This window comes from Suncus etruscus, chromosome 10 (assembly GCF_024139225.1).
Source record: "Suncus etruscus isolate mSunEtr1 chromosome 10, mSunEtr1.pri.cur, whole genome shotgun sequence".
In the NCBI taxonomy this organism is placed as follows: Eukaryota; Metazoa; Chordata; class Mammalia; order Eulipotyphla; family Soricidae; genus Suncus; species Suncus etruscus.
In genome coordinates this window covers 83,114,379-83,137,128 of record NC_064857.1, presented here as the reverse complement: position 1 = coordinate 83,137,128, position 22,750 = coordinate 83,114,379, and the positions used below count along the sequence as shown (strand labels likewise).

The 22,750-nt window shown below is 44.7% G+C and overlaps 1 protein-coding gene across 1 annotated transcript in view; it reads right to left on the bottom strand.

The window, feature by feature from the left end:
- Nucleotides 1-22,750, bottom strand: part of PSTPIP2 (proline-serine-threonine phosphatase interacting protein 2) — a 99,194-nt gene that overhangs the window by 33,615 nt on the left and 42,829 nt on the right. Inside the window, exons 2-4 of the mRNA XM_049781568.1 lie at nucleotides 20,070-20,170; nucleotides 7,700-7,777; nucleotides 4,634-4,668 (exon numbers count right to left, since the gene is read on the bottom strand). Coding sequence (XP_049637525.1) covers nucleotides 4,634-4,668; nucleotides 7,700-7,777; nucleotides 20,070-20,170 — 214 coding nt within the window. The remainder of the gene's footprint in view (nucleotides 1-4,633; nucleotides 4,669-7,699; nucleotides 7,778-20,069; nucleotides 20,171-22,750) is intronic.

Genomic DNA, 22,750 nt, shown 5'->3' with positions numbered 1-22,750 from the left:
AAAGGAAGAAAGAATAAAGAAAGAAAAAGAAAGAAAGAAAGAAGGAAAGAAAGAAAAGAAAGAAAAGAAAAGAAAAGAAAAAAGGGGGCTGGGCGGTGGCGCTAAAGGTAAGGTGTGCCTGCCTTGCCTGCGCTAGCCTTGGACGGACAGCGGTTCGATCCCCCGGTGTCCCATATGGTCCCCCAAGCCAGGAGCAACTTCTGAGCGCATAGCCAGGAGTAACCCCTGAGTGTTACAGGGTGTGGCCCAAAAACCAAAAAAAAAAAAAAAGAAAAAAAGAAAAAGCAGAAATTACTCCTGGCAGGCTCAAGAGACCATCTAGGGTTTGAGACCAGGTTGGCTGTGTGAAAGCTAAATGCCCTCCTGGCTGTGCTATCACTCCAGCCTCAATTAAAACATTATTTGTTAAAAATAGAAAGAAGAGATTACAAAAGGTTTTAAATGCATATACAAAAATATCAATGTCTGGGCCTGGAGAGATAGCACAGTGGCACTTGCCTTGCAAGCAGCCGATCCAGGACCAAAGGTGGTTGGTTCGAATCCCGGTGTCCCATATGGTCCCCCGTGCCTGCCAGGAGCTATTTCTGAGCACACAGCCAGGAGTAACCCCTGAGCACCACCGGGTGTGACCCAAAAACTAAAAAAAAAAAAAAAAAAAAACCAATGATCAGGGCCCGGAGAGATAGCACAGCGGCGTTTGCCTTGCAAGCAGCCGATGCAGGACCAAAGGTGGTTGGTTCGAATCCCGGTGTCCCATATGGTCCCCCGTGCCTGCCAGGAGCTATTTCTGAGCAGACAGCCAGGAGTAACCCCTGAGCAATGCCGGGTGTGACCCAAAAACCAAAAAAAAAAAAAAAAAACAATGATCAATGTCCTTAAATTTTGATATTTTTCATTTAAAAGCACTATCATGATATCACCCTATTTAATTATACGAATCTATGTTTAATTGTATAAAAGCACCTGAGTATATATTTACCCTTCTGCTTATCACTAGAAAGTGTAAATTTGGGTGTTTATGACTTTCTTTATAATCAGTTGTTTCCTTTGACTTTTTTTTTTTTTTTTTTGGTTTTTGGGCCACACCAGGCGGTGCTCAGGGGTTACTCCTGGCTGTCTGCTCAGAAATAGCTCCTGGCAGGCATGGGGGACCATATGGGACACCAGGATTCGAACCAACCACCTTTGGTCCTGGATCAGCTGCTTGCAAGGCAAACGCCGCTGTGCTATCTCTCCGGGCCCTCATTTGACTTTTAAAGACAAAGGTTTCCCAGAAAATTGTGCCAAAGAGCTTAGAACACAATATGCAATAAAAGTAAATACACACACATGAACAAATAGTAAACTTCAGGTGACTTTTGGGTTGCAAATAAAGATACATTTAATGTGCAAAAAATCTGATAAAATAATAATTTATAAACTAAAAGAAATACAAAGACTTACTGTTCAACAAATTATTTTAATTAGAAGAAAGCAAATCAAAAAAAAAAAAAGAAAGCAAATCTATTTGGAAAGAAGGAAGAAAACAAGCAATTGAGGCATGAAAGGATAACCTCAGAGGTAAGGCGAATGCTTTGAATGCTTTGAGAGTATGAAGACTGACTCCTGGTACTGCACACACACAATACATACAACACACATAACATATAGTGAACTCTTGTACACAAAGTTCTCATGAGCTGCATTATGCATTTCCCTGATGAACTAAAGAAGGGAGAAGACACTTGTGTAAAAAAGTAAAGGCAAAAGAAAAAAAAAGTAAAGGCAAATTTTTCCTGATCTAGCATTTACTACAGTCTAGAACAATTCAATCAGCCTGTAAACTTTTAGCAACAGTCAGACTTGTGGGGCCTTATTAAAATCCTTCCCTTCGAAGCACCACATACTTATTCTGAAGAAAAGAATGGCCCCTGGGCAGTTTCTGAGAACAGGTCTGGGGGACATCAGAATGGGACAGAAGACTCCATAGACCCAAATAGCAGGGACTCACCTCCATTCCCTGACTCCTGCTTGTCATCATTAATAGAATAATCCAGAGTCACATTAAAATCTACTGCCACAGTTCCAATTTCCATCTACTCCCCAAGGTTATGAGCCAGAAGCCAGAACAACTGAGCACTTAAGGAAGAAAGCTGAGGGAGGGCACTGCGTGTTTTCCACTGACTCACACATGGTGACAGAGTCCACTAGCCAGTAAAGATGGGCCAGTGCAGAGACAAAAAGTCCCTCACCCTCAAGGATGCAGAGAAGACATTCATTTCCCCATCAGGCTGGAAGAATGAAGATTTTATTTGATACTGATATTTCCAAAAGCTTTCTATTTCCCTTTTATTCATTTTTCTTTTTTAGTTGTCAGGTCATAGCCAGTGATGCTCAGGGTTACTCCTGATTCTGTATTCAAGAATTACTCCTGGAGGTGCTTGGTGGATCATTGGGATCTGGGAATCAAAGCTAGGTTGGGCATGTGCAAAGTAAAAGGTAAAAAGTGTTTTACCTGCTGTGCTATCTCTCTAGCCCCTCTATTCCCATTCTGACTCAGCCTTAACCATTCTTCAGATGTGTGATAAAGACTAGTCTCACTGTTCATAAAGAGAAATTAAATGTCAGTAAGGTAATTACCTCCCACTAGTGTCTCCTCTGAAATTGCTGCTGGAAAAGAATAGGCAAAAGGAGACATCATTCTAGGACATAACATCCTGACTCTGGGGGAAAGGATACATAAGAATTCTAAGGAGGCGGAAATAGTTCAAGGGCTAAGCATATGCTTTGCATGCAAGAGGCCTGGGTCTGTTCTATGACACTGCATGATCCCCTGAACACTGTTAAGTGAACCCCAAGCAACACTAGGAATAGCCCCAAATCAAACAAATAAATCTTAAGATGATGGGAAGTGGGTTTTATACTTTGGTTTGGAGCCCAAGCCTAGTAGTACCCAGGGGTATTTCTGGCTCAATTTCTAAGAGTCACTCCCCATGGAACATGGAGACTGGGCAATGTCAAAGATCAAACCTGTAAGACAGCTTTGTTTAGCCCTTTGAGGTATCTCTCTAGCAAAAAAAAGGAAACTGAGACCCAGAACTTCCAGCAATTTTCCTAAGGTCCTGTGTACATCACCCCTCCTGCAGTTTGGCAATTGACCCTGGCTGTCTCACACAGAATATGGTCTCTCTCTCATCTATCTATCTATCTATCTATCTATCTATCTATCTATCTATCTATCTATCTATCTATCTATCTATCATCTATTTATCTATACCTCTATATATATGTTAACTTCTTTAAGGAACCAGTTTAGTTGCAAACTTTTGAATTTCACATGCCTTGTAAGTAGTCAAAAAGAGACATAAAGTAGGCAGCAGAATGTAAGGTTGGTGCTTAGAAAGATCTTAACTGAAGATACACGTCTGCACCTTACTTGAACCCATGGACCAATGACATGAGTAAGGAGTCTACTAAGAGGCAGGAAGAAACCCTGAGGAGCTACACCACCAGCAAACTGGACCAAGTGGGAAAAAGAAGTCAGCAGTGGAGTATCCAGAGATCAGGAAACTCTGGAGAGTCAGAGGATGTTTCTATAACAAAGGAACCCCTAACTGTGCTAACATTACTGAAGAGTCCTGTGAGAAGGAAATTGGAGGGACTTGAGAAGTAGTATGACAGCAGGTGGGACACTTGTCTTGAGCACAAGCCACTCAAGTTTGATCCCCTTTGTTACCACATAGGGCCTGCTGAGCACTGCCAGGAGTATTCCTGAGTACAGAACTGGGTATAGCTTCTAAAAATAGCTGGGAGGAGGAGGAGGAAGAGAAGGAGGAGTCAAAAAAGAAGAGGAAAAGAAGGAGGAGCCTGAATATGTCCACTGAACTGGTAAACAAATGGGTTACCTACTGTCATTTACCTGGTATCATTTACCAGGGTCAGTAACAGGGAGCCAGTAACTGCCAGCCTAGCAGGAGAGTCCAGAAAAATCAAGACAGTCTTTCCCCCTTTTTTTTTTTTAAATTTTTTTTTGGGGGGGTCACACCCGGCAGTGCTCAGGGGTTACTCCTGGCTGTCTGCTCAGAAATAGATCCTGGCAGGCACGGGGGACCATATGGGACACAGGGATTCAAACCAACCACCTTAGGTCCTGGCTCGGCTGCTTGCAAGGTAAACACCGCTGTGCTATCTCTCCGGGCCCCAGTCTTTCCCCTTGATGCCTAGTTTACATTAAGATTTCCACTGGATAAAAGTGGCTGGTGATTTGGGACAAAGGCCAAGCAAGACTCTCCTTGCACTAGTTCCCGAAGCCTGGAGTCTTTTAGCAGTGATGGTGGGTGGAGGAAGCAGAACCAGCAGAATGGTAGAATGTTGGTAGCTGGTGCTGGCAGAGGCAGCAGAAGCAGAGGAGCACCTACATTTTAACCTCTGAGTTAGAATTCAACAGGAAATATCAGTCTTGTATACAGTAGAGAACTTCCAAGTGTGCCTGAGCACACCTGGGCATGGGTCGCCAGCCAGCCTCCACACACCATCACTCACATGGGAATTGTTCTTCCCTTTCCCCACCCAGACTAAGATCACTGTGCAAAGGAAATCCCACCTTTGACAACAGATAGCTAAGGACAGAAACCAACTTTACAGAATCACTTACGTTGCTTGAAGACTTCCAGGGCCCGCTTCAAGGTGCTAAAAACAAACACATCATGTCAGTTCCAGAAATTGAAAGTACTGTCTTAATAATGAAGCTAGGAGTGAGTCTGTGATGAGCATTGCTGGGTATGACTGAAAAAAAAAAAAAAGAAAATTTTGGGACTGGAAAGATGGCTTCCCAATCCAGTCCTCTGAACAATCCCTAGCAAAAGAAAAAAAAAGAAAAAAAAGAAAATATATTAAAAGAGACTAATTGCTAAATCTAAATGTGGATATCTTGGCATTAATTATGTTTTGTTTTGTTTACTTTTCACTGTTTTAAATTTAAAAAATATGTATCAGGGACAGAGCAATACAGCAGGCAGTGTGCTTGCCTTGCAATGCAGTCGGCCCAGGTTACATATCCCAGCATCCCATATGGTCCCCTGAGTACTACCAGGAGTGATTTCTGAGTGCAAAGCCCTGAGGACTGCTGGGCATAGCTCAAAAACAAAAATGTCTTGAACTTATCGAGGGGTTCACACCTAGTGGTGCTCAGAGGTTACTTCTGGCTCTGTGCTCAGGAGTCATTTCTGCTGCTGCCATGGGGAGCATATGGGATGCCAAGGATCAATCCTGGGTCAGTCACATTCAAGGCAAATACACTGCCCACTGTACTATTGCTGCAGCCCTGAATTTGGACTATTATTTTTGTGGTGTCAGGGGTCAAACCCAGGGACTATGGATTGGACACACATGCTCTATCCCTGAGTCATCTTCCACTCCAGTAGACACATTTTTTATTTTGGTTTGGGACCACAGCTGGGGTGCTCAAATAACAAGCACTGGCTCTCTACTTAGAGATATCTTCCAACAGCACTCGGGACTATGATGCCATTTGGGCTCAAACGCTGTCCCCTTTGCACAAACAAAGCATGTGCTCAGCCCTTTCATCTATTTCTCTATCTGCCCCACCCCAGACATGCAGGCACATGTACATTATCCTCACATTTATGCCCTGTATCTCAATAACATTTTTTTTCCCTTTGGGTCAGACCCTGCAACGCTCAGGGGTTACTCCTGGCTCTGCGCTCAGAAATCGCTCCTGGCAGGTTCGGTGGACCATATGCCAGGATTTGAACCACTGACCTACTGCATGCAAGGCAAACACCTTACATCCATGCTATCTCTCCGGCCCCAATAAATACATTTTTAAATTGTGTAACTAACATTATTTTAAATATCTTTCAACATTCTTCTCCTTGTCCATAATGCATAACTTGCAGGCTGAGAAAAACGTGAGTGAAGAACTTTCACATTTGTATGTGTGTGCTTATGAGCGAGTGTTTGCATAGTTAGTAGAGGAGAGGAAGATGTGTCTTCTTTGTTGTATCTAAAGAGACACAGGCCGCAGGGCATCAGGGAAGCTGTCAGCAGCACAACTGAATCAGTGTGTGGGCCAGGATGGGAAGTGAATGTCTGCAGAGACCCAACATGTGCCCAAACTACTTCTCCCAAACCACCTTCAATCAACTGGTGTGAAAACGAAGTCTAGAATTTTCCATGTAAGTCTGGCTGGCTGTATAACTCATGAGGTTCACTGCACAGTGAAAACCTCGAACCTTATTTATAGATTACTAAGAATTCCAAGACCATGGCAGCAAGGAGTATGAATTCGATCATGACTGTTATAAGTGGGAGGGTCTCTCTGAATGGACCTGAAGCCAACCCTATACATGAGGAGGACAAGCCTATAGTAGACCCCCTGGTCCTGGCCACTGCCACATCCTCAGGGCATCCAGAAACAGAGAAGTCATGGCACTCAAATCTCAGTGGCAGGGAGAATTATGAGGGATGCAAAGACATTCTCATAAACTATGTATAAAGTTCTATATATAGTATATGGTATATATATATATATATATATATATATATATATATATATGATAGTCTATGTAGGTAGAAGCCTGGCTTTTAAATTTCTCATATAAAATCATGAAACCTGGGGCTGGGAAGGTGGCGCTAGAGGTAAGGTGTCTGCCTTGCAAGTGCTAGCATAGGATGGACCATGGTTCGATCCCCCGGTGTCCCATATGGTTCCCCCAAGCCAGGAGTGATTTCTGAGTGCATAGCCAGGAGTAACCCTTGAGCGTTAAACGGGTGTGGCCCCAAAAAACAGACAAAGAAAATTATGAAACCCTTCCTCATAAAAAAGTATGGATAGAAAAGGTTGTGTTTTTTTTTGGGGGGGGTGGTCACACCTGGCAGCGCTCAGGGGTTACTCCTTGCTCTGTGCTCAGAAATTGCTCATGGAAGGCTCGGGGGATTGTATGGGCTGCCAGAATTCAAACCACCATTCTTCTGCATGCAAGGCAAATGCCCTACCTCCGTGCTATCTCTCCAGCCCCAGAAAAGGTCTTTAAGAAAAACTGAGAAAAGATAGTACAGTAGGGCCGGGCGGTGGCGCAAGAGGTAAGGTGCCTGCCTTGCCTGCGCTAGCCTTGGACGGACCGCGGTTCGATCCCCCGGTGTCCCATATGGTCCCCCAAGCCAGGAGCAACTTCTGAGCGCATAGCCAGGAGTAACCCCTGAGCGTCAATGGGTGTGGCCCAAAAACCAAAAAAAAAAAAAAAAAAAAAAGATAGTACAGTGGGTAGGGCTTGTATGCTGCCAACCCAGGTTTAATCCCCAGCATCCCACCTGATTTGCCAAGTACCACGAGGAACACTGTGGGTGTGGCCCCCAAACAAAAACAAACTAAAAAATTAAGGCATCAATCACAGTTCATATACTTCTTTTCAAATTTTATTCAAAACTAGAAGGAAAAAACATTAATTTCAGAGGCTTTTTTTGGGAATCATGTATGGCAATATACTCAATTGTACACATATGCCTGTGCTCAAGTCATTCCTGTTGGTGCCTAATGGACCAAACTGGGGGCCAAATTAGGGTCAGCTACAAGCAAGGTAAGTGCCTTGCACACTGTACCATTTCTCCAGCCCCATTATTAAACTTTTTTTTTTAACCCAACCAGATTGGCTGGAGTGATATTGTTCCCCGACAGAATCAGAAAAACAAAGACACCTACTTGATCTCCGACTGCCCGCATGCCTTTTTCCGGCAGAGGTTAAGCAGATCTTTACCATATTTCTCTTCAATTGATGCCCTGAAGGAACAGAGAGAACACCTGAGTGTTTTTCAGAACTGACACAGAGACACACGACACTCCCTGAAGGAGCAACTGCAACTGTCAAACGGCAGCATGTCAAGTGGATACTCAAATATAATAGGGTGATCTACAAAACTCTCTCTGCAAAACAGGGAAAAAACAGAAGATTAGGTAGGACCTTCCACCTCTCAGGGGTCTTCTCCAGCTCTAATGCCTGTGATGGACGTGACTGCAGAGCCCAGTCCAGCCCTGAGTCATGCACATTCCAGAGTCCCTTTCCCAGTTTGGATCTGAGGAAGAGAGACAGTGATGCAATAAAATGTGGCGTAGTACAGCATACTGGCATAGACCAGCATAGCATATATAATATTGCCATTTTATACTAGACCTATTGTATATTCACATATGTACTACAAAGGTGTGAAAGCTATTTCCCTTAAATACTTTGTGCCTGTGGCCCACCCTCCTGCTTCTCCAAGAGCACCTATTGCTTTCCATTCACAGTTCAAATACATACTGTACGCCACAGGGTTCAGAGAGTTCAGAGAATAAAGTCTGACATTGGTGTGCCTTGCTGGTAGCTGCTTGCTGAGGCTCCTGCCTCTTGAAATCACTAACAGCCTTTCTCTCTCCTTTTCACTGTCCCATTATCGTTGGGTATTTCCCCTTTATCTCATCCCGTTTCACCTTCACCATATTATTTTACCCTCCAGCACTGACCACATCAAACCCAGGCTTCTAGCTTAAGGACATCAGGATTTTCAACCCCACTTTCTCTCTTCAAAGTAATAACGTACAAGTAATCAGTAAATACAGTGTCACTGCAAATATACAAGCAACATTGCATGGAACAAAACTCACAAGCCGCCTGTCCCACCTTACCCAACCCCACTGCTCGCTGCTATCCTCATAGAAAGCCATTGCAAAGGTTGGTTCATTTTTCAGTTTGGGGACCACACCTAGCACCTAGCAGTGCTCAGTGCTTCTTTCTTTTCCTTCCTTCCTTCCTTCCTTCCTTCCTTCCTTCCTTCCTTCCTTCCTTCCTTCCTTCCTTCCTTCCTTCCTTCCTTTCCTTCCTTCCTTCCTTTCTCTCTCTTTCCTCTTCTCCCTCTTCTCTTCCTTCTTCTTCCCTTATTCTTCTCCCTCTTCCTCATTTCCTCTTTTAGTTTGGGACCACACCTAGCACCTAGTACCTAGCACTGCTCAAAAAGAGAGATAGTGCAGCAGCGTTTGCCTTGCAAGCGGCTGATCCAGGACCAAAGGTGGTTGGTTCGAATCCCGGTGTCCCATATGGTCCCCCATGCCTGCCAGGAGCTATTTCTGAGCAGACAGCCAGGAGTAACCCCTGAGCATCGCCGGGTCTGCCCCCCCCCAAAAAGAAAAACAAATAAAAAAGAGCAGTACTCTTTCTTTCTTTCTTTCTTTCTTTCTTCCTTTCTTCCTTCCTTCCTTCCTTCCTTCCTTCCTTCCTTCCTTTCTTTCTTTCTTTCTTTCTTTCTTTCTTTCTTTCTTTCTTTCTTTCTTTCTTTCTTTCTTTCTTTCTTTCTTTCTTTCTTTCTTTCTTTCTTTCTTTCTTCTTCTTCCTTCCTCCCTCCTTCCCTCCCTCCCCCCTCCCTCCCACCCTCCCTCCCCCCTCCCCCTCCCTCCCTCCCTCCTTCCCTCCTTCCTTCCTTCCTTCCTTCCTTCCTTTCTTTCTTTCTTTCTTTCTTTCTTTCTTTCTTTCTTTCTTTCTTTCTTTCTTTCTTTCTTTCTTTCTTTCTTTCTTTCCTCTTCTCCCTCTTCTCTTCCTTCTTCCCTTATTCTTCTCCCTCTTCCTCATTTCCTTCTTTTAGTTTGGGGACCACACCTAGCACTTTCTTTCTTTCTTTCTTTCTTTCTTTCTTTCTTTCTTTCTTTCTTTCTTTCTTTCTTTCTTTCTTTCTTTCTTTCTTTCTTTCTTTCCTTCCTTCCTTCCTTCCTTCCTTCCTTCCTTCCTTCCTTCCTTCCTTCCTTCCTTCCTTCCTTCCTTCCTTCCTTCCTTCCTTCCTTTCTTTCTTTCTTTCTTTCTTTCTTTCTTTCTTTCTTTCTTTCTCCTCTTCTCCCTCTTCTCTTCTCAGAAGACCAAACATGAGATCAAACTGGGTTTGGTTCCCATACAAGGAAAACACCTCAATAATGGGCTATCTCTGCAGCCCCAAGGTTGGATCTTTTATCTCATCACCCACTAATGAGAGAAGGCCATCAACTCTGTTGGACTCTTGCCTCCTCCCTAGTGCTCTTGTTTATGTTCTCCAAACCTCATCCCACACCTGTGATTCACCTATTTGTGTGTGTTATTTCCTCATATCACCACCCCCACCTGCTTCCCTTTGCTGCAGCTGCTGCCTGGCTGTGGCACTGGCACAGTTAGTTGGGGTGCTGATGGGGCCCCCACATAATGCTGTGGTGCTCACACACTTGGCAATGATGCTCACTGAGGTTAGCTTCACCCTCGAAGGCCCCCCAAATCCTTGCCATATACACTATCACAAGGAGTAGCCCCTGCTCACTTCTGGATGTGACCTGAAAGATGAAAAAGGGCTGACAGTAAGATATTTTTGCTCTTTTGGTCTGGATGTAAACCTCCATGAACTAAAGTTCCTTGGGAAGAGCTTCATTATTAGATGTAGAGGGAACCCTGCAGAACACCTAGTGCAGAGGCTCCCAACTGGGCCAGGTCTACCAGAACCTTTCCAGAAAAAAAGTTACTCCATAGTCCCTCACCCTTCTGCATCTATGTTCTTTAACTAGTAGAAATGGCCCCAATGGTTCCTGAGGCTATTCAACCCTCTGGATCATTCCTGTGCCTATGGGGGGGGAGGGTTCTCATCCACTGAATTGACACTGGTCTAGTGTAGCCCTGTCACTCTGCAGAAGAGGAAACTGATACCCAGAGAGGTCTAAGCCCTTGATGAATGTCTCTACTGGCTACTTGGGCAGCAGGACGAGAAGACCAGGTGCCTGGATTTCATCCAAGCAGGTCTTAGTTTCCAGTCCTTTCTACTGGGTTGAATTGCACACCAATCCCACATTCAAATAATCTGTTGAGGTTTTGTCTCCAGAATCTCATTTGGAAATAGGGTGCCTGCAGATGTGACCAGCTAAAGTCACTCTGGAGAAGAGTGTCCACTTAATTCAATATGACTGGTGACTTTATAAGAAGAAAACATGAAGAGCCAGAGCATAATACAGTGAGCAAAATGCTTTGCCTTATATACAGCCAATCTCATTTTAATCTCCATCATCTCATATGGTGCCCTAATTCAAGAGTAATTCCTGGGGTTGGAGCGATAGCACAGCGGCAGGGTGTTTGCCTTGCATGCAGCCAACACAGGATGAACCCTGATTCGATTCCTGGCATCCCATATGGTTTTTCGAGCCTGTCGGGAAGAATGATTTCAGAGTGCAGAGCGAGGAGTAACCCCTGAGTGCTACCAGAAAACAAACAAAACAAAAAAGAGTAATTACTGAGCACTGAGCCAGGAGTAAGTCCTAAACACCACTGAATACTACCCATAAAATAAGAGGAAGAGACTTGTTTGCCTTGCACACAGATGACCCAGGGCAGACTCAAGTTCAATTCTCAACATCCCATAAGGTCCCCTGAGTCTGCCAGGAGCAGTTTCTGAGTGCAGAGCCAGGAGTAACCCCTAGGAGCCACGGGTATAGGCCAAAAACAAAAAGAAAAAAAGAAAGGAGGAGGAGGAAGAAGAATTTGAGGAAGAGGGAGAAGAATAAGGGAAGAAGAAGGAAGAGAAGAGGGAAAATAGGAAAGGAATGAAGAAAGAAAGAAAGAAAGAAAGAGAAAGAGAGAAAGAGAAGAAGAAAGAAAGAAAGAAAGAAAGAAAGAAAAGAAAGAAAGAAAGAAAGAAAGAAAGAAAAAAGAAAGAAAGAAAGAAAAAAGGGAGAGGAAGAGAACGAGAAAGAGAAAGAAAGAAAGAAAGAAAGAAAGAAAGAAAGAAAGAAAGAAAGAAAGAAAGAAAGAAAGAAAGAAAGGGAGAGGAAGAGAACGAGAAAGAGAAAGAAAGAAGAAAGGAAGGAAGGAAGAAGAAAGAAAGAAAGAAAGAGAGAGAAAGAAAGAAAGAAAGAAAGAAAGAAAGAAAGAAAAAAAAAAGAAAAAAAAGAAAAAGAAAGAAGAAAAAGAAAAAAGAAACCCAGCCATGTGACAATGCATCAAACTGGAGTTATAGCTGCAAGATAAGGGCTAAAAGGACAATAAAGAAGCATCTGAATCTTCCAGAGAGCTTGAGTCTGCAGACACCATGATTTTGGACAGCTGGCCTTCAGAACAACAATCAATATATTTCTGTGGGCATATTTTCCACTTTAGTAGGGGTAGCAGGGGGCACATAGTTCAGGGGCTATTTCTTTCTTTCTTTTTTTTTTGGGGGGGGTGATTTTGGGCCACACCCAGCGGTGCTCAGGGGTTACTCCTGGCTGTCTGTTCAGAAATAGCTCCTGGCAGGCACAGGGGACCATATGGGACACTGGGATTCGAACCAACCACCTTAGGTCCTGGATCAGCTGCTTGCAAGGCAAACACCGCTGTGCTATCTCTCCGGGCCCAGTGGGGGCTATTTCTAACTCTGTACCCTGGAGGTGCTTGGGTGACCATATATATTACCAGGATTCAAAATTAGAGTCAGCAGCATACAAGGCAAGTACCTTAATACTTGGACTATCTCCCCAGCCTCATATCTGCTCTTTTGAGCCACCTGCTTAATCAGAGCAGTTTGAGGCACCCCATGTAGCTCAGAAAGGGTGTGTTGGCTTGACTTGGAACTCTGATGTTCAAGACAACCAGCCATCCCCGCCTTGACAGCCTACTGGCCTCAAGTCCATGTGGAGAGATAGCTGACCACAGCAAGGCCTTCAAAATGACAGCTGTGAGCACAGGAGGCAGAGCACTACCAACAAACCAGACATGGGGAAGAAAACTGAGTCTCAAGACACCAGGGCTGGGGCCGGGCGGTGGCGCTGGAGGTAAGGTGCCTGCCTTGCCTGCGCTAGCCTAGGACGGACCGCAGTTCGATCCCCCGGCGTCCCATATGGTCTCCCAAGAAGCCAGGAGCAACTTCTGAGCGCATAGCCAGGAGTAACCCCTGAGCGTCACAGGGTGTGGCCCAAAAACCAAAAAAAAAAAAAAAAAAAAAAAAAAAAAAAAAAAAAAAAAAAAAAAAGACACCAGGGCTGAAGAGTGACCCCAGCCATAGGTATGGTGAGTATCAGAGACCATACAGAGTTCCAAAGGCCCGGGGTTCTGCAAACACACACCCTTTCTCCCTGCCCAGCCTGCTGTGGCCCACAGTTAAGGGCACTGAGCAGACCACCAGATTCCTGGAAAGAGCTCTTTTACCAAATACAGCCTTCTAGGAAACCACTGTGTAAGTGGGAACAGAACCTGGCAGGATATGATAAGAACTCTGGCTCCATATTTACCGATTTTAAAATCCTGGAGAAGTGAGTCCAACATTCCCTACTTACTGAGTGCATTTCAGTCACATAACATATACAAATACATGGTGGCCAGTATCAAGCTTGCCTAAGCTTGCAATAAATGGCATCTATAAACTGAATCCTGCTGAGTCAACCCAAGGTACCTTCTGCAGTGTGCCTGCCTTCTTTTGTATTCTGCTTACTTACTGCCCACATGCAATGTCTGACACCACCTGGGTCCCAGGAGCAGGTTTGGGCTACCAGTAACAAAGTGGGATAAGTTGTGCTATTGTTGTTGCTGGTAGTTGTAAGAACCGCTCCTGGTGGTGCCCAGACGACAACTCAGGGTCTACAACTACAATTCACATGAGCAAAGAACAAGCTCTACCACTTGAACCCATTCCTGAACCCAAGATAGGACTCATTTTAATTGTTAAGCAGCAAAAGATGGGTTATTATGTACAATGGATATTATGGGATATTATGTACAATGCCTCTTTTAAAGAAAAAAAAAAAGAGGGGCCGGGCGGTGGCGCTAAAGGTAAGGTGCGCCTGCCTTGCCTGCGCTAGCCTTGGACGGACCGCGGTTCGATCCCCCGGTGTCCCATATGGTCCCCCAAGCCAGGAGCAACTTCTGAGCACATAGCCAGGAGTAACCCCTGAGCGTTACTGGGTGTGGCCCAAAAAAACCAAAAAAAAAAAAAAAGAAAAAGAAAAAAAAAAGAATATGTTTGGGCCTGGCTTAGAAGGGTGTGGAGAGGGGCCGGAGAGATAGTATGGAGGTAGGGTGTTTGCCTTGCATGCAGAAGGATGGTGGTTCGAATCCCAGTATCCTATATAGTCCCCCAAGTCTGCTAGAAACGATTTCTGAGTGTAGAGCCAGGAGTAACCTGTGAGTGCTACTGGGTATGACCCAAAAACCAAAAAAAAAAAGAAAAAGAAAAAAAGAAAGGCTATTTTGTTTGCTTTTTTACTTTTTAGGCCACACCCAGCAGTGCTCGGGGTTTACTCCCGTCTCGGGGCTAAGGGAACCATGTAGGGGTGCTGGGGATAGAACCCAGATCAGACACCTTACCTGCTGTTCTATTGCTCCCACCAGAAAAACTATTTGGGGAGAGAGATCATGGAGAAAAGGGCAAAGATTCCTAGAGTCTGCTCACTACTAACCCCCTGGGGCTGGACTAGAAGAGTGGGCTGAAATGAGCAGCCTTATGAGGCAGGAGAATGGGGCTCCTCTGCGCTGGGCCAGGCCTGCCCTCCCTCCCCTTTCTGCCTGGGTGACTCATCAGCTTAGGGTCTTCATGAAATATTCCTGGGGTGCCTCTGGACACCATCGCCTTTAGGAGACCCTACAAATGACTTATCAACGTCCTTGACAGAGTCCTGTGGAAAGCACCTGCAGAGAGGCTCAATGTTTGGGTGATGTTATATATGAACTCAGAAACCACTCAGGTTGCCTCTGCTAGTAGCCTTTGCAGCTGGACACATGACTGGGGAAGCAGGCAGAGGGCAAAGAAAATCCCTTTCTTGCCCACTCTGGGCATCAGCCAACAGGCCACAAGGCAATCATGTAGACAGTCTTTAAGCAGGACCAAGTAGAAGCATATTTCTGGTTTCTGAAAGGGTGGACAGTGAAAAGGAACAGATCCAGCTCTGTGTCAGGATCATGAAGAGCCAGAGCTTGCCCTGGAAGTGTTCTATCTCCTCCCCTTCTGTTTCCCAGGCTTGTTGAGGCTCAAGAAATTCCCAAGCGACCCACATTTAATTCTCTAGCAGAAATCTAGATTATCTGGTGTTAGGCATGACGAAGCTCCACGCTGTGCAAGAAAACTCCACTCCCATAAATTACATGCACAATTTAACTCTTTAGTAATTGTAAAATTATCAGCCATATATGCTTGACTTCCCCTGTGCTGCGTGGCGTTGCATCCCTCTAGGTCCCCAGGGAAGGACAACTGTTCTTTCTGCATGAAGTCTCTAAGTCTAGACCCGAGGATGCTTCAGCCATGTCACTTTGTTGTCGAGACTTCACAGATGATTACCATGCCCCACAAACACCAGCATTTACCAGACAAAGTAGAAAAGCTAGCCCCCAAACCTGAAGAGGGTTTCTCCCTGAACAGGGCAGAGCTGGGCAGACACCCCTCATCAGTGAGAGCCCCTCTTTTAGCAAGCTCCCTACCAGGAAGAGAGGGAGAATCCAGACCGGCAGGTTATCCTGGTGGGGGCCTCAGACCCAACTTTTGGGGTGCAACTATGTAGCCAGAATAAAGTATAAAACATTCATTCATTTTCTCCCCCTTTCCAGGTGTTTCTATGCAACATTTACAAAATAAGATTCTAGATTCTTTTCTCAAACTGTGAGTCTGACCCCTTCATGAATCACCAGTTGGGTCCAGTGAATCATGTCCAGTGCTTTCTCTTGGCTGATCAATAGAACTGAAGGAGATAAGGGGGCACCATTGCTTCCTGCCCTTTGGTTTTGTTCCCATGTGTCCTGGATGGCAACATAGAGTACCTCTCATTTGAGGTTTCAAGTTTGGAAAAGTTTGGACTCAGATATCACCTCCATTATGCCAGGAGACTTTTAAACTTTATTTGTTGATTGATTAATTTATTGATTGATTTTGGGGCCACACCCAGTGGTGCTCAGGGGTCACTCCTGGCTCTGCACTCAGAAATCATCCCTGGCAGGCTGGGGGACCATATGGGTGCCGGGAATTGAACTGGATCCCACCCTGTCAGCTGTATGCAAGGTAAATGCCCTACCTCTGTGCTATCTCTCTATCCCCAAGCAAGGAGACTTTTAGGTGACCCAATATGTGCCATAGAAATCCTAGCCACTAAAGAAGAAGAAGAAGAAGAAGAAGAAGAAGAAGAAGAAGAAGAAGAAGAAGAAGAAGAAGAAGAAGAAGAAGAAGAAGAAGAAGAAGAAGAGGAAGAGGAAGAAGAAGAAGAAGAAGAGGAAGAAGAAGAAGAAGAAGAAGAAGAAGAAGAAGAAGAAGAAGAAGAAGAAGAAGAAGAAGAAGAAGAAGAAGAAGAAGAAGAAGAAGAAGAAGAAGAAGAAGAAGAAATCCTAGCCACTAAACTCCCACCCCCACCTGTGGCTGTATGACAAGCCATTTTTTTTCTTTTTTTTTTTTTTTTGGTTTTTGGGCCACACCCGTTTGATGCTCAGGGGTTACTTACTCCTGGCTATGCACTCAGAAATTGCTCCTGGCTTGGGGGGATCATATAGGACACCAGGGGATTGAACCTCGGTCCATCCTACGCTAGCACTTGCAAGGCAGGCACCTTACCTCTAGCGCCACCTTCCCGGCCCCAACAAGCCATTTCATTCCCAGGAGGACAAATGCATAAGCATCACTGGCAGAGGAATACAAAAATAAGGGGTATTCTCCAATCTCTATATATTACATGTTATAAGACTCTACTTGGAGAGGAACTATTAGGAGCTGGGGACTCCCAAGCGGTTTTTAGAGGACCTGGGAGTTAATCCCAGCAATGTTTGATCCAGTTATGCAGGTCAGATGGTTACCTGCTCAACCTAGAGATGCAATACTGCTTGAGCCTACAGTGCTTAGGCCCACCAGGGCTATCCCCAGCAGGGCTCAAGGGTGCATATGATGCAAGAAATGGGATGTGGGCTTTTTGCATGCCATGGATGCAGTCCATCCCTCTGAAATAGCTCCCCAGCCTTTGACTGTGTCTTTACAAAAGCATTATTAAGAAAGGAAGAAGCCCATCAAAAAATAAAAAAAGCTAGTATCACCACTGTCCACAGCTTGGGTAGTGACCAACTCCAAAGTAGCTGGGTCTGCCCACCCATTTCATGTGCAGAGTGTAATTTTCCCCCAGTATCCAGGAATGCTCAGTTTAAGGAGACAGGCCTCATCCTCTGACAATGAGCCAGCAATGTGAGGCGTATGTGACCTCGTGTTTTCACCAGTAACAGAGACTGGTCAAAACCAGTTGGATGTTCTGTAGCACCAAGTTATGAATCTTTCACTCCACTACCTTACTAATAGAACTCCTTAATTACAGTTGGCCCTTAAATAACATGCAATGGAAAAACCTGCCAATAACTTTTCGATGCCCCAGAAATTTACTAATAACCAGTTGTTGATGGGAAGTCTGGCCAATAACTAAACAATCAATTGACATGTATTTTGGATGTTCCATGTGTTTTATACTGTGTTCTTATGCTAAAGTAAGATAAAGAAAAGACAGGTTATTAAGAAAACCATAATAAAAAAAAAAGAAAACCATAATGAATGGCTCCCAGAGGATATATATCTGTGGCTTAGAACACTTACAAGCATAAGTATTCAAGTTCAACCCCCAGTGCCACTATCTGTGCTGAGTAAAAGCCCAGTGATTCTGCAATCTGTGATCCTTGACGCTACAAGCAATTTCCAGCTGCACTGCAATCAGATGCGAGCAAGCACTGCAACTAAAAGGAACGCAACATCAATGAGCACACCAACTGAAGTAAAGGTGTGCAAGCTACCATGGGCAGCAAGAGCAGACCCGGCACGCTCTCAGAATACCACATAAGCACCACAGCGAAATATGAGTGAGATCCCAGTGGGCATAAAAGTACAGGCACTTTTTTGTAAATGTGTGAACCCCATAGTAGGTCACATGTGACCCTCAGTATTGTAGTCAACAGCAGTGATGAGAGGAGTGGGAAGGGAAAGAGAAAAAGGAAGGAAGGAAAGAAAGAAAGAAAGAAAGAAAGAAAGAAAGAAAGAAAGAAAGAAAGAAAGAAAGAAAGAAAGAAAGAAAGACAGAGAGAGAAAGAAAGAAAGAAAGAAAGAAAGAGAGAAAGAAAGAAAGAGAGAAAGAGAAAGGAAAGAAAGAAAGAAAGAAAGAAAGAAAGAAAGAAAGAAAGAAAGAAAGAAAGAAAGAAAGAAAGAGAAGGAAGGAAGGGAGGGAGGGAGGAAGAAAGAGAAAGAAAGAAAGAAAGAAAGAAAGAGAAAGAAAGAAAGAAAGAGAGAGAAAGAGAGAAAGAGAAAGAAAGAAAAAGAACCTCACATTTCCTGCAACAATGAGCCTCCGCTGCCCTCCTGATCTCCTGCTTGGTCTTACCCTGAGCCTTCCACTGCTTCCCAGCCCATGGCCTCTGAATCAGGTGTTGCCTCCTCAATTCTCATCATCTGGACTTTGCTCCTCCACTAAGCTGCTATTCTATAGATTTTTGGATGCTGCTCTACTACCAAATGCACCTCCTCTTCCAGGGCCACTTCATAGATCTTCTCTGTCAACAGCCCTCTGGGTGTTCTTTTTTTTTTTTTTTTTTTTTTTGGTTTTTGGGCCACACCCGGCGGTGCTCAGGGGTTACTCCTAGCTGTCTGCTCAGAAATAGCTCCTGGCAGGCACGGGGGACCATATGGGACACCGGGATTCGAACCGACCACCTTTGGTCCTGGATCGGCTGCTTGCAAGGCAAATGCCTTTGTGCTATCTCTTCAGGCCCGGGTGTTCCTTTTCTGCCTGTGTCCCTCTTCTGTGCAGCCTTTCTGTATTATGTATTAAGTTGATGGCTTGGAGAGATTGTATAGTGGGTAAGTACTTGCCATGTACACAGCTGACCTGCATTCAATTCCTGGCACTTCATTTGGTTCTCTGAGCCCTGCCAGGAGAGATCTCTGAGCATAGAGTCAGGAGTAAGCTATGTGATCAGCCAGGTGTGGCTCAAAAAAACAAAAAACAGAAAAGAAAAACACTTAGAGTTGAACTATATAGATTTTCCCTGAAATCTGAAAATACAGAGCTCCAATGAAGCCTTTGTAAGGTGTAATGGCATAAAGTGAGGAAGTACTTTTATTTATATAGAAAATTTTTGATCCGTTCCAAAATCAAATAAAACACACATGCATGCACACAGACATGCAGAGAGAGAGAGAGAGAGAGAGAGAGAGAGAGAGATTGGGCTAGAGAGATAGTACAGGGAGTAAGACACTTGCCTTGCATACAGCTAACCCCAGTCCATTCCTGGCAACAATATTCCCCAAACAATATTCCTGCACAGGTCACTCCTGGGCACAAAACCAGGAATCTCCCTCAATAACATCAGGTGTGAACAACAACAAAAAAAAAAAAAAACAAGAGAGAAGGTGTAAGTTTTGGGACCGGAGCGATGACACAGCAGTAGGGCATTTGCCTGACACATGGCTGACCCAGGGTGGACCTGGGTTCAATCCCTGGCATCCCATATGGTCCCCCAAGCCAAGAGCAATCTCTAAGCGCATAGCCAGGAGTGACCCCTGAGCATAACCGGGTGTGGTCCTAAATCCATAAAAACAAAAACAAAACAAAGAAAAACAAGAGAATAATACTAAAATAAAATAAATCCTGAAAAAAAAAACCACCATCAATGAAAAGCAGGAGTGGTAGGTGACACAAACAATGGGAAGCAACACTGAGGAAGGAGCTTAGCTGGGCGACCCTTGCTATCTGCTGCTAGAGGCAGTGGCTACAGAACTAACACCATACATTAGTGTCACTCTTTGCCTTGAGTCATAACTGGAAAATCTTCTCAGATATCATTCTGTTATCAGAAACAGGTACTAACTACAGAGATTTCGTAAAAGCAAAGTGACGAAAGATAAGCTTACAGAAAATGTGTCTTTCATTTGCTGTTCATTCATAGATGTCTTCACACTGGTTTCCAAGAACTTCAGGTTGGAAACATGATTGATTTCTTGGGGATTTATTCCCTAACCTACAGCAGAGGGGCTTGTGGACCACTCAGAACAAACAGGCCTGGGAGCCCACTGCTGATATAAGAGCATTATCCTCCCTCTGTCCCCAGACAGAAAGTTGCAGGTACCTTTCTTTTAAAAAGTCTTCAAACTCTTTGCAATTCTTGCGACCATTGTTGAGATGCTGGATGATGCTGTCATAGCCTGAAGTGCTGAGGATGTCTGGGCTCTGGTAGAAAGACAACAAGAGTCAGACAACCTGGAGGGTCCAGAAACACATCACCTATGAGACATGTGATACCCCCCCAAAAAAAAGAACAAAATTGAAGAAGTAAGAACGCGCACAGCTGTGGAAGAATTTTCAAAATTATGAAATGGAAAGGCCACAAAACAGGAAGGAAGTGACAGCGGATAAGAGGTGCAGGGATGTGGGAGAGGGCCAAGTTGAAGGCCCTCTCCTGGTGTCCACCGATGCTCTCAGAAAGGCCAGTCAGGCACCAGACAGATAGACAGCAGGTAGGACACTTCCTTGCATGTGACTAACAGGTTTAATCCCAGAGTATGATCCCCTGAACTCTGCCAGGAGTAATATCTGAATACAAATCCAGAAATAAGCTCTGATCAAAGAAAGAAAAAAGAAAAAGGGAGGGAGAGAGGAAGAGAGGGAAGGAGGGAAGGAGTGAGAGAGGGAAGGAAGGAAGGAAGGAAGGAAGGAAGGAAAGAAAGAAGGAAAGAAAGAAAGAAAGAAAGAAAGAAAGAAAGAAAGAAAGAAAGAAAGGAAAGAAAGAAAGAAAGAAAGAAAGAAAGAAAGAAAGAAAGAAAGAAAGAAAGAGAAGAAAATGAATGAAACCCAACTACAATCATATTTGTAATCAAGGTGTTTAAATAAAGATATTAATATAAAAAAGAAAGGAAGGAAGGAAGGGAAGGAGGGAGGGAAGAAGGAAGGAAGGGAGGAAAGGAAGGAAGGAGGGAGGAGGGGAGGGAATAAAGGAAGGAGGGAGGGGGAGGGAAGAAAGGAAGGAGGGAGGGGAGGGAAGAAAGGAAGGAGGGAGGGAGGCAGCAGGGAAGGAAGGAATGAGGAAGGGAGAGATGGAGCAAAGGAGGGAGGGAGGGAAGGAGGGAGAAAATGAAGGAGGGAGGGAAGGAGGGAAAATGAAGGGAGGAAGGGAGAAAAGGAATAAAGGAAGGAGGGAGGAAGGAAGGGTGGGGCGAAGGAAGGAAGAAAGGGAGGGAAGGAGGGAAGGAAGAAGGGCAGGAGGGGAAGGAAGGAAGGAAGGAAGGGAAAAGGGGGAAGGAAGGAGGGAGGGAGGGAGGGGAGGAAGGAGGGCAGGAGGGAAAATGAAGGGAGGAAGGGAGAAAAGGAATAAAGAAAGGAGGGGTGGGGCGAAGGAAGGAAGAAAGGGAGGGAAGGAGGGAAGGAAGAAGGGCAGGAGGGGAAGGAAGGAAGGAAGGGAAAAGGGGGAAGGAAGGAGGGAGGGAGGGAGGGGAGGAAGGAGGGCAGGAGGGAGTGAAGGAGGGAAGGGAACGAGAGGGAAAGAAAGAAGGAAGGATGGAAGGAAGGGAGGGAGGGAGGGAGGAGTTTTGGGCCACACTCAGTGGTGCTCAGGGGTTACTCTGGCTCTGTGCTTAGAAATCACTCCTGGCAGACTTTGGGATGCCAGAGATCAAACCGAATCAAACAGGTCAGCCATGTGCAAGGCAAACGCCCTGCCGCTGTGCTATCGCTATGGCCCCCTTAAAATAGTTTTTTATTTTATTCTTCTGTCTGCTCTGAAGTTGGAAGAAACTGTTTATGTCTCCCAAAGCAGCACCTCAGATGTAGGGGGGAAGGGAGGAGTGACTCTCTGGAGTGCACAAGGGACCAAGAGGTTCTGAGGATTGAATTGAGAGCTCCCACGTGCAACGCATGCACTCTGGCTCTTGAAACTATCTCTCCAGCCCAAAGGCAGTATGTTTTTTTTTTTTTTTTTTTTTTAAAGGCAGTATGTTTTACAAGTCAAGGTCATAGGGGATAGAAACATAGTATATGGGTTAAGGTGCTTGCCTTGTACACAGTGACCCAGGTTCCATCTCCAGAACCTCATTGGTTCCCCAAGCACTGCCAGGAATGATCCCTGACCACAGAGTAAGCCCTGAACACCACCCACTGTGGCCCTGCAATCAAAAACAAAATAAGTCCATGTGGCTGACTTTGGCAGTACTTATACTACAACTGGAGACACAACAAAATAAACACCCAGCTGAAGATCGGAGATTTCCTAATTACATAGTGAAGGATGGCACGGACTTGGTGAACTCAATGTAATATAAACTCATGTTGATATTTTTTGCTAGCTTTGTTTTGGGGCTACTCACAGAGTAGCAGGAATCATTCTTAGCAGTCACCAGGGACCCAGATGTCATGCTGGAATAGGACCTAGTGTTATTGCAGAAGCAGTCACATGAAAGCAAATGCCTTGCTCCTGTGCTACGTCTCTAGTCCTTAAAGTTTATTTAAAAAATTTTAATAGGTCATATGGCTGACTCGGGTTCAATCCCTGGCATTTCATATGGCTCCCCAGGGCTGCCAGAAGTGATCCCTGAATGCCGAGCTAGGAGTAACCCTTGAGCACTGCTGGGTGTGGCCCAAAACTGCAAAAGTAAAATAAAATAAAATAAAATAAAAATTTTAATAGGGCCACCAAGTGTGCTCAGGGACCCAGGGGCTATTCCTAGAAATGCTCTGCCATACAGGCAAGCCTGATAATGTTTGGTCCCAGCAGTGCTCTAGTATTTTCTTTTCACACAGCACTTTTTTTTTTTTTTT